This window comes from Malurus melanocephalus, unplaced genomic scaffold, assembly GCF_030028575.1.
Source record: "Malurus melanocephalus ecotype Western Australia unplaced genomic scaffold, MMel_1.1 scaffold_87, whole genome shotgun sequence".
In the NCBI taxonomy this organism is placed as follows: Eukaryota; Metazoa; Chordata; class Aves; order Passeriformes; family Maluridae; genus Malurus; species Malurus melanocephalus.
Window position 1 is genome coordinate 1,977,383 of NW_026623319.1, and position 12,241 is coordinate 1,989,623.

The following is a 12,241-nucleotide window of genomic DNA, read 5'->3' on the forward strand; positions in this document are numbered from 1 at the left end:
GAAAGATTATTGGAATACAGTTATGGTGATTTTTTTTTTTCTTTTCTATTGTGTTCAGTGCATTTTTCAGCTGTGAATGTTTTTGCTTTATGAAATGATTTCTAATGGGTAATGCCTTCTCAGAGACCTGGGATAGCACTAAGCCACATGTTTGCTAGATAACCTTAATGAATGTATTTAATGTGACAGAACAGGTGACGTGCCATACCCTGGAACTAGAGGACAGATCAAATTAATACAGAAAGTCTACTTCCTTAGAATCAAAAGAGCACAGAATTAAAGGTTTCCTGAAGTATTGCACTAACATAGAAAGCCTAGTTACTAACAAGACAATTGCCTTGGAGCCTGTGCTGAGTCTCCCTCATCCTACTAAAGGAGGGAGTGCTCTGGCAAAACCCAACACAACACTTTAGCATTAATCCACTGAAAATACAGCCGTGCAGTGGCTGATCTGTGGAACTGCCCTGTCACTGCAGAACACTCAAGTACTAATGCACAGATTGGGAACAACAGGCTGCCTTCAGAAGTTGTGTGGTCACCTTGTACCTACTAAAGCTTCTGAAACAAAGTGCAAAGGGTTAAGGTAAGCTCGAGTTTTACATGATAGCTGGGCTTAACTCACCTGTCATGCTGGTTTTTATTGTCTATACATTATATGCTGCTATTGAAGGTGAAACCACAGCTTGCTCTTGCCKAATTTAAATTAATCTATAAGAAAATGTTCTGTAATTTCGGGTCTTTTGGATAGTGTCAAACATTGGCATTATTAGACTGATGCCCCACACACTGCATGGCATGAGCAGCTGCTTTCARGCTCCTTTGCTTTAAGTGACACAGAAAAAAAGTGACAGAATCTCATTTTCTTCCCTGCAGCTGCAGTGGGTTAGTCTTGTGCCAGGGTAGGTTTGTGTGAGCTGTGCAGCTGAAGGCTGGGGAGGTGCTGCAGTAGAGCCATGGTTGGGGAAGATCAGGAGTTGGAACTGAAGAGTATGTCCAAAAGTGAGGGTACTGTGATAAAATGTACAGCTCCTTTTTCCTCAGGGATTACACCCCCTCAATGGTACAGAGATGCTCCTCAAGCCACAGTGAACAGCTCTTATTACCTGGATACAACCTGTGCTTACCAGTATTGTTCAGAGTCTTGTAGGTTAACTCCTGAATATCATTTACATTGTGATCTCTGTGTAACCTTTGAATTGTTCCAATTTACCTGAAATTGAAAAATAGGGCCCCGTGTAACTCAAGGGAGAAATGTGAAACACAGAGACACCACTCCCCCAGTGCCAGAGACCAGAGCTGGCAGTGCTGGCATCCAGTGCCAGGAGCCTTTCTGGGACCAGGCCTGAGGTGTCACACTGCAACAGTGCAATAAGCTGGCAGTTGACAGCAGGAATAAGCCCTTCTTCCCAAAGAAAACCTGGGGGAARAAGGGAGCTACTTATAAATCCAGAAACCCTCCAGAGGGTTAGAAAGAGGAGGAAGGAAGGACCCTGCATAGCTGGGAAGTTTCCAGGTTTTTATGCTGTAACTTTGCACACATTTCATATGCATCAGAAGTGTCTGTGCTCAGCAAACAGTTTCATTTTGGGGCAATGAGGAGGGAGCTAAAGATGAACTGAACTCAAGGTTACACAAAACCAGCTCAACCAGTTCCATGTCAGTGGATAAGCAGCACTGAATTTTGCGTGTGTACTGGATTCCAAACTTGAAATGAGCCTGCCTTATCTAACAAGATAGAGTTGCCATTCATCAAAACCCAATCTCTGGCACTGCTCAGCTGTCAAGTCTGTCAGAAACCAGCCTGTGGTCTGTTGGTTTTTCCTGGTCTGCCAGAACAGTGGGAGACAATTTCAGTGATCAAATAATGGATTATTACATTTATGGGATTATAAACATACTGTTGCTTTARTTCTTGGTTTCTCCACCTATTTCCCCATTGGTGTACGGGGTGGGCGGTTGTGTTGCTGGCCTTGGAAAGGAGGCTCTTCCTGAGAGGCCAGAGCTGGTGGGTTTGGGCTCTCAGTYCCAGGAACTGTTACTCCCTGCCTGAGAAGTACCTGACTTCCAGTCCCATCCATTTGGTTTGGATATGGTTGTTCGGTTCAGGTGCAGAGCTAGTGTAAAGCAGGAATTCTGGAAACACTGAGAGTTCTCAGATGGGCTCATGGCACATTGGATGGAAATAAAGGGAGAGGCAAGACATCCATTTGATCTGTTTTGTTTCTTCAGGGATGAATGTGTGAAATGTGATGTTTGGTAATGTGTTAGTTACCGGAATTTCCTCCTGGAAATCAGAAATGGGAAGGAAGTGCTGCAGTGGGCAGGAGGGGACTCACCCACTTTTTCCCAGGGGTGTCATGTCCCTCTCTGGGTTGGGTTAACGCTGTCTCAGCACTCACATTGTGGAACAAAGTTACTACATACAGGTACCTTTGGCCTTTTTAGCAYTGTATGTCTTTGAAATCTTCAAGTTGTCTTCTTCCACCCTAATTTAATGAGAAAGCTGTTTAACTCTTTGTTCTAGGAGTCTCTTACTGTTCTCTTGTCATTTTAAAATCACTGTACTTCTACAGAGCTGTGAAATGAAATGGATTTTTATGGACTTGATTTTGACAGTGCATGATCTTTTAACAGTTTCCAGGTATCTAGAAAATGTTAAGAAGATAAACCACTCTGGTACATTAATGATTCAGAAAGATAAATTTATAATGAAATCACTCTGTACATGTAACTATTTTATTTGGCATTTTTGTATTTAAATGGCTGTATTTATTTTCATGTCATGACAATTTATATATAACGTGCCATAATTGTACAGATAGCATGTTTTATGAGTATGGTTTCTAAATGGAAAATAACTTAATGTTTATATTCAATAAAATTATAGACTGTGTAACACAATATCTTAATTAAAACTACTTTTGAAATTGCTACCTGGTGTAAGTAAYGCTGGCATTCATTTTTCTGAGCCCAGCACTTTGATCAGGTTCTCGATGGCTGCCTCAATCCCGAAGAGCCCGAGCGCACTCCGGAAGCTGCCAGGGATGCTCTCYACACTCGTCATCCTCTGCTCCAGGACTGCAGGAAAAACACAGCAGTGCAGCTTAGTTTGCAAGAGCTGCAGCAGTGCTGAGACACTAAAGCAGGGGACCTTCAGACACACAGGGTCTGTAAACCCTTGGAATCACACAGGAGGTGAAGTGCAGCTGCTGCTGAGTTAGGTTGGGCTCTGCGAGGTGCAGTTCCATGGGATTGAGGGAGATGCTGACAAAACCTGGGCCTGCCAGCTCAGGAACAGTGCCTGAAGCCACTAAAGTTACCTTTCTCTGGTACTTTGGTCAGCAGGTCCAGGACAGGTGTAGTGGTCCCTTCTGCATCCAGATGGATCTTCCAAACAATCATTAATTCAAACCTGTACCGGGTGCACAGGAAAGGCAGTTCAGGGTTAACCAGGCTGCTGTCTTTAAGRTTCCTTCAAAGCAGAAAAGGCAGCAGTCATGGGGCTCAACCTCATGCTCTGCAATGAAACTCATTAWTGTAATGTACCATCTCTGGATTCAGAACCCAGGAAAACAATGATCAAGGAAAACCASTAATCCATTGACAAGGAAAGTTCTGGGTACAGCCAGATTTGCATGGTGCAATGGGGAAGGGGAGAGGAAAGCCAAGGAGAGCAGTGAGTGTCCCCTGGCCCTACCCCTCACATAATATCAACATTCCTGCAGTTGTTTGCTTTTAATTAAGAAAAAAGAAGTCTTAACAGCCTCATTACTTCTTCAGGAATAGTGGTGGTGGTTGTGCAAGGCCAGTCATGATTCSCAGCTTTTGCTGTGGGTTGAGATCACTGCACCATCCCCAGGGAYTGGTGAGGCAGGAGGTGAGTGCAGAACAACATCCAGGGCAGAGGCTGCTGCTTTACAACTGCCTGTCTGCTTYACTGCATCTTTGTTCCCTCCAGTCCTAGAGTTCCTTCCTGGAGGTAAGGCTTTCCTAATCCAAACCTGCTCTGCACAGTGAGTCACTGKGAGGAGGAAGGTCCCTTTCGTAGTGGTGTTTAATCCATCATGACTAAGTTTCCTTCAAATGGGATTTGTCAGGCTTTTACCACTTCATTTTTACAAATCCTTTGGGAATTTGTGCACAGCTTTTTCTGGGATTTTGCAAACAAATTTCTATGCCAGTCTGGATATGACTTAAAGTCTTGTGTTTCATGACTGTAGGTGAGAGAGAATGTRGGTAATGGAATTGGTACCTGGCACCACAGGAGAAACAGTAAAATGAAGCAAGTTATTCCCTGTCTGGGATAGTCTAAGAACAATTCATTCCTGAACCCCTAAATTAAAGCTTTTAGTTTTAAAGGGCAGGTTTGGCTGAACAAAGCAGCACCATCTATTAGGATTTGTTTGCTAATTCCACACACAAACATAATGAAGGGAGCTGTGCTTTATTTCCAGTTGTTTCCATTTAAATGAAAGCATGTTAAAGCAAGGTGTAGCAGAAGGGAATGATCTGATTCCTTCACAAAATAGTTACTTGGCCCTTACAGAATTCCTGACAGTGATACTTACATCATCTTACATTTAATTGTAAGGATTTTTTTTGTTCTCTATTGAAAATCCCAAATGTACTGGAACATCTCTGACAGGGGGGCCAAACAAATCCCATGTGCCTGGTAGGTAATAACTCCTTCATCTAACTGATTTCCTTCTGAAACAATGGAAAAGTATAGCCACAGTTGCATCCAGCTGGCATGGTAAATGGCATTTTCTTTCATGGCAAGACACCAAGGAACTGGGCTTTGCTGGGATGGGACTGGGATCCCTGCACCTCTTGCCACAGAAGGATCTTGGAGCTGCAGCACGCGGCTGCTGCCCTGCCTGTGCAATCCCTCCCCTGTGTAAATACAGAAATGCATTCATTGGCTTACCCAGAAACTTTGGGGTTCCTTAAAATTATAAAATCTCCCTGCAGTCCTTCYGGAAGGGTCACGTTGTCAGGATACTTGGCCTGTGAAGAAAGGTCATTACTGGGTCATAAAAATCATAGACAAGGTGGTCTCTGCCCAGTGCTCCCCAGTCACAGTGGATTGTAGTAACAGTTTAGAGTAACAATACTGACTCTGAAATTCTGGGTTTTTTTATGTCAAAAACCGCAGGAAATCTTGAAAGAACATTTTTATTTTAGCTAAGTTTGTTAATTGGATTTAATAACACCTTGTAATACGTGACCATGTCACTGCCCTCTGTGAGTGAAGGCACCTTGGGTCCACTCTGGTTTGAGATGGTCACCAAGCTCCACACAGGGCTTTGAAAGAGTAACAAAGGCAATGAGATACCAAAATAACCGATGTCAGCAAAATATAGGGCAACAGCAATGTGATCAAACATAAATGTACTGGCTCCTATTACAATTCCATGTTTCTGGGAATTATTTTCAGTTACTACAATGTGCAAAGGTTGACGGTTGCTCCATTACTTTGTTAGTCCATCTGATGTGTTTGACATGTGCCTCGTGAATTACCCAAGACTCAGAATTTCAGAACTATTTTAAAAGCTCTGTACGGATCCTGCAGGTGCCAGGTTACTCAGAGAATGAGGGGATCCACAGATGCCAAACACCAAGGAACAGCATCCTGCAGGGAGGTGCTGCTGGGAAAGCAAATGGAATGGAGCCACGGACTGCAGGGCTGTGCCCTGCTTGTACTGCCTCGTGTGCTGGACACAAAGCTGTGTTCCAAACCTTGCAGCTTATAAAGTGTGAAAAATCTCCCAGCCWGAATCATCCCAAAGAGATCCCAGGACAAGCAGCAGGTCTTATGGAAAAGGAGCAGGAGAGCTCGGCTTCGAGTGGCACYGGAGAAAATAAGTTTGGTTTTATGTGATTACGCCTCATCTGGCAGAGCAAAATTGCTACCAGATGTGACCTTGCTCTGGTTTAGGAATTTCTGACAAACTGAAGGGGGCTGTGCAGGATGCCAAATGACATAAAACACATGGAATTTGCTCRTTTTAATTTCTACCCAGTATCCAGTACTGTATTTACTGTGAGGATAACAACCATGATCTATCCTGAGAGCACAAACACAGAAGGGAGGACACGGAGCAGGGACAGTGTTGGAAATGTGGCTGATCAAAGGTCTCTCAGCTGATAGAGCAGGGATCCTCTTCCAGCTTTACTCCCCATGGAATTGTGCCCCTCTGATAACAAAATAAAACAAGTTTTCCAGGCTTTCYTCCTCAATAACCCATATCTGGTTTCCATTATGAGCCTCCCCTTGCCTGGTGTCAGAGGCCTGGGATGATGGAGTGATCCTTTAGCTCCAGGCTGTAAATACTGGAACTGCAGGATTAACTTTGGTCTGGAACTCAGCTGTGCATCCCTCATTTACAAAAGATCCCAGGTATCCCACAGCACAACACCAAGTCACACTTCATCCACCCATGCCCAGACATTTAGGCATCACCAGAGAAAACAGAAGAGCCAGGTAAGAGTTACCATTTCCAAAACACTGAAATGCTCCTGGGGCTTTCTCAGGAGCACCTGTGCAGCTGCTGTGACTGACACATTTTATGTCATGGAAGCCAGAGGCAACTGAGGGAAACCCCAGTGTACGATTTCTGTGGAAAAGCTTCCCYGTACCTGGGAGAGAGAGCCCCAGTGCCTTCCCTCAGTGTTGGGGTTCTGGCAACCAACCTGAATGCCGTGAGAATTTGATCCTGTGTGAAATTCACAGGATTTGGGATAAAATCCAGCTTCCCTTCGGGAAAGGTCATATTTTAGCTCTCCACATCACACACAAAAAGCCAAACCACAAATACCTACAATCCCTGTTTGCTATAACCCCACCCCTGGCAGTGACTCGAGGCAGCCCTTGCCCAGATTCGTGCGAGGATCCCGGCTGCCATTCCMACCTTACACCAACACCCAGTGGAAACGGGAAGCAAAGCTACCCCAGCCAGGGTTAAGCAGCAACTTTAAACACTGACAATTTCAGGAATGAACTGTGGGAAATGCAGTCAACAATCTGCCTCTTGTATTCCACTTAGAATATGTAGGGTCTGGGATCTGGCAGGTGACTGAAAAACCAGGCACAGRGTGAGCATGGACAGATCCCCAATTCCAAACACTCTGTGGGTACTGCATAATCACCTCATCTCTGCCGAGCAACTTTCCAAGTTCTCCTTGAGGAAAAGCCRAGCAATAAAACCAGGGTAACAGAAAGAGCTGAGCCACTGAAAGGTCTCTTGGGAAAGTTAGGAACTCCTGAGGAATCTTATAAACTGGACCCAAGGCAAGGGAAAGAGATCCCATCAAGTATGTGACAGCAGATGGGAAGGATCAGCTACAACTGCATTAAGCAAAATCTGACTTTAATCAAGAAATATCTTTCCTCAGATGACTTTTAAATGTCAGTTTATGATCAAAACCAAAAGCCCAAGCTATTATTACTTCTAGACGGAAATCGTTTTTCCAGCTCCTTCAGGAGTCCAGGCAGGGAATCTTATGGGAACTTTTGTCTCAAACAGGAATAGTCTCAAACCACAAAGGGACCATRGTGATGGAATGCACAGCTTTTCCCCTGCTCCCATGACAGATTTTACACATCCAGGGTACACACTTGTAGCAGCTATTTCTCAACAAAATATATTATTCGGCAGCTGTTTCAAACTGCACTGCGATTTTCTGCACACAAAATCTCTGCTGAGGAAAATATTTTAAGTTGTTCAGCTTAAGAGCTGTGGCTATGAATGCAAAGCAAAATGGGCAAGGGAGATGCCAGATAAAAGCAGATAAATTTGTTTCTGTCCTATTTAGCAAGAAAACACAGGAGACTGCTCCCAGCTGCAACAACAGCTCCCTTTTTACTAATTTTGAACTTGTTGTTCTGGAAGGACATATATGAAGGGTTATGCTACCAGGAGCTCCCCTATAGGGACAAGCAATTTCTAATTTTAGCTGAGTCCTGATTCGGGTGATTTCTCTGTATTGTTTGCTCAGTTAAGGCCAYGTTATCACCCACTGAAATCACACATGGTAGGAGCACCAAGGCTTTAAACTCAACATTGATGTAACACCAGTMATTTTTAAAATGAATTTCACTAAAGCAATAGAGGCACATTTGGAAAGTGGAAGTTTCTCATTTTGTGCAACTAAAGGAACTGTAACCAAGAACAGATAAAAATGCACTTTCACCCTTCAACCAAATTACACCCCATAGAAACACTGTATTTTCAGAATGGATTTATGAAGCTTCACCACTCATAATTAAGTCTCAGAATAAATACAGCTCCAATCTCTTGGGCAAGTTCCTCAAGCAAACCAGTGCTGCTGGTGATCCCTGTGAYACCAATCACCCAAACCTCCGGCGCCGGCGGAACCAAGGATGAGAAGAGTGCAAGGACAAAGTGGTTTTGTCCACGTGGCAATCACAGCCCACCCCCCAYGCTCAGTCAGGCTCAGTCCTCTGCTTTTAAAATTAAAATCACAAGTGACACAAACAACATGMAGCTTTCAGTTTTTAGGAGAGGAAAGGAGAATTTTGAGAGATTTTGAGGGCCTATGAGAAAGTCTGACAATGGTAAGTAGTGACTGGACAGCAGAGAATGGCTTCCCACTGACAGAAACCAGGGACAGTTGGGATAYTGAGATGAAATTCTTCCCTGTGAGGGTGGTRAGGCCCTKGCACAGGATGTCCTGAGAAGCTGTGGCTGCCCCATCCCTGGAAGTGCCCAAGGCCAGGCTGGGTGGGGCTTGGAGCASCCTGGGAYAGTGGAATGAGAGCATCTTTAAGGTCCCTTCCACCCCCAGCCATCGAGGGATTCCATAAATAACAGYTTGAATGCCACCCTGGACAGGGGAAATCTTTGCAAACATTTACCAGAATGTGTCCCCAGCAGGCACAGCTGGTTGGTTACTGGAGAAAAAGTGCTCTGCACCCACCTGGCTTCAGAGCTGCAGTTTTTATCAGTCCAGATCTGCAATTAACTCGAATCATTGATCACTTTGGTAAGACTTAGCCTTGCAACTGCCTCTTGCAGATAACTCAATCCTCTGCATGAGCTTCTGAAACACGGACCACCAGCCCCAAATCCAGTGGCCTTTGCTCATTGCCAGTGAAGTCCCTTTGCTTTGTTCTTTCTTTCCTTTTCTCTTGATTACAGCTTCTCRTTTTTGGCCCCTGCTCTATTTCCATTGCACACATTTTCCTCCTTCCATTTTTCCACAATATTATTTTCATGCTTCACTCAACCAGGATTCTGCATGATTCAGTTTGTCACTATGCTCACCGTGTGACCAATMATTTCCCATAATTTCTGTATTTTCCTAATTGGATCTAGGCTGTAGGTCTCTAGAAGAGCCAACCCAACATTACCAAGGCCCGAGTACACAAAATACTGCATCTCATTTCAATATCACTTTGTCATATGGTAACCATGTGTTTATCTGCAACTTAATTACAGCAGACTGGGAATAAATTAAAATATACACTGGAGGTTTATTTTTGTGAGGAAARATAGAATTAAATAACATGAAACCTCAGAAAGAACAGGAAGGGGTARATGATAAATGGGGAACACAGAGGTTGCAGATGCCTTTTCTTTTTTCTTACTGAGCAAGAGACAGATCTTCTCTCCAGTATTTCTCTTTGAAATTCTTGAGGCAAAGATCTCTATTAGTTATGAACATTTTAAACCCCACATTTTTCTAGYTTAAGATTCTTGGGCTTATTTGCCATCTTACTCGACTTTTAAAATACACTGTCCTAAGGCTAAGCTGGCTCAGAGCCACCCCTTGGCACAGGGACCAGCCCAGCTCCAAGCCCAGCAGGGCACAGGAACTGGCTGGGATTTTGTGGGAGAGCACTGACACTGCTCCTGGACATTKATTTTGGTGGAAATTCCCAGAAAACCAGTAGAGCTCAGCAGTTCTGTTCTTCCTCCACAAGTTTCCTGATAAATTAGTTTTCACTCTATTGTRTTTTGAGTCCCCTGCCCTCCCTCTGCAGCTCAGTATAATTAATTATTTCTTGATGATAGACTTTACATACACAGCACTGTTTGGAAGTCAGCAGAGATGTCTAATTTAGCAAGAGATACTGAGCAGCCAAGGACAATACAGAGATGAAAAATTATGGAAGGAAAAAAGTTGTCATATTGCAGAGCAGCATGAAGTATCAACAATTTGGGGAGAACTAACTGTGAGCCAATTTTTCAATAATCTGAAGGAAGTAGACTGCAGGAAAGGCATTTTTAGGAGAGAAATTATGCCAATTTTGTGTTTTCTTCCATTACAACAGAAGCAAGATACTTAACAGATCTTTTATTTTTTTTCCCTGCATAGAAGCTGGTGCAAGATTCTCTCTAAGCCTTTTTGATGTCTCAATAAAAGGGTCCAGAACTGCATAAAGCAAGTTGGATTTGAAATACCACAGAAAAGTTGATTATCAAATGTGGCCCAACTTGCTTTTGCACAGTTTACATTATCAGCCTCATCCAGACAGCACAATTTAAACGTCATCTAAATAAAAGCATCTGAATTTAGTTAATGACTTGGCTCTGAAGCCGTGTTAGTTTTTTCCCAAGTAGGCAGATTAATTTAAAAAATAAACCATGGGACACAATGAAGAACATCTACTTTATCTAAATTAGCTCAAGGTTAGACATTTACTTTTTTWAAAGTGTGATTAAAATAAGTTTTTAGTCTAGATACTCAGCTTATGTTCATTGTTTACTGATGTGGTTATTTCATCTTTTCTCAAAGGTCCAAAGAATTATTTGCTTCTATGTGGGCAAATTTATTTAACCTGGTAAAGACATCCATGTGCATAGACCCACCTGGAACATCCAAAATACCAGTTTTCATTTCTCACCAAGAGACATAAATTGATTAAGAGGTCAATCTCATCACTTGGAGCAAACTGTCGCACAGCAGGGAGGGGGTTTTGACCAAAACCTGTCAAATCTGCTGSTGCTGTCCCCTGACCTCACTGAACCTCTGCTGGCACAAACCAACCCCAAACCTCCTGGGATTTACACTCAAAACAAAACTGTGCTCCATTTTCAGTTCCACCCAGATGTGATAGCAGTGGACAAATGGCAATGTCCACAGCACAATTCCCACTGAATGTACACAATAATATCTACTTTGCCAGCCTCCASAAGGACCAGATTTTCCCTACACATACACAGGTATGCACATCTGCATCCTCCTATAAATTAGTGCTCCTTTTCACAATACCACTGTAGTATTTCTATTCTTCTTCCTGAGCTTTACRAGAAGGTTTAAGACCTGCATTAATAAAAAGTGAAACTTTATCTATACAYCTATGTTTTCTATTAAAAATGCTGTAGATACACCGAAGTCTTTCCCACAASACATCCATCCTCATTCAATGGTTCYACAAAGCATTACATTTTGGACAGACTCCACAGAAATTTGCCACCCAGTAGCTTTCATTTGTCTGGTTATTTACAATTATCAGCTGCTTATGTGAAAATAAATATTAACATGAAAAGCTGAAGTGCCTGTTGCTATCAACAAGAGCAGGAACGGGCCCAGCTGAAAAGCCCTTGAAAGCTTGAAACCCATTGAAYTATTTTGCTTTAATACCCAAATACAGTTCTTTAGATCTGGCTGTCAAACACATGACATTTCAGACTACTAAACACATTCTTAGCATAAACAAGAGTGACACAGGAAATATTCTTGAGTAGACACCAACATCTGCAAGAAGAGATTTATTAATTTATAATTATTGTACGTGTGAGGGTGTAAAGGTCTCAATCCACTGATAAAAAATAGGCTCGCAAAATTGATAACTATCCTCAAACTTTGATCTAYTCAATGACTTCTATAAGAAAGCTGCAAAACCTCCCCAAAAAAGAAAACAGRAGCAAAAATTAGGACCACTGAAAGCCTATAACACTACTCAGTGTGCAAACTGCTATACTTTTGACCAAATCTCTTGCAACAAACTGGATTTTAACTCAAATATCTGTGTACAGACAAGCAGGAAAGAATTTAGGGCAGTGAGGAGAATTCTTTAGTGTATTCAGGAGAAGAAATCACAGGCAGCTGCCAGGCAAAAACACATCTTTATGCTCCACCTTATTTAGTTTATAAAGGCCAAAGTTGCACTGCCCAGGAATGTTGTGTGATGTGTGTGGATAAATATTTGTTTCATTGCTTAGGTACTGCAACAACACAAAGAGCTCTGACAATACCAACAGCAGCTGCCAGT

The 12,241-nt window shown here is 42.8% G+C and overlaps 1 protein-coding gene across 2 annotated transcripts in view; it reads right to left on the reverse strand.

Moving 5' to 3' along the window:
- Positions 1–19: 19 nt before the first annotated feature.
- CENPP (centromere protein P) overlaps positions 20–12,241 on the reverse strand; it is a 111,796-nt gene continuing 99,574 nt past the window's right edge. For both annotated transcript variants that reach the window (XM_057368079.1, XM_057368080.1), the window contains 3 exons: positions 4,928–5,007; positions 3,321–3,412; positions 20–3,078 (listed from right to left, as the gene is read on the reverse strand). In XM_057368079.1, the coding sequence (XP_057224062.1) occupies positions 2,957–3,078; positions 3,321–3,412; positions 4,928–5,007 (294 nt within the window). In that variant the 3' untranslated portion in view covers positions 20–2,956. The remainder of the gene's footprint in view (positions 3,079–3,320; positions 3,413–4,927; positions 5,008–12,241) is intronic.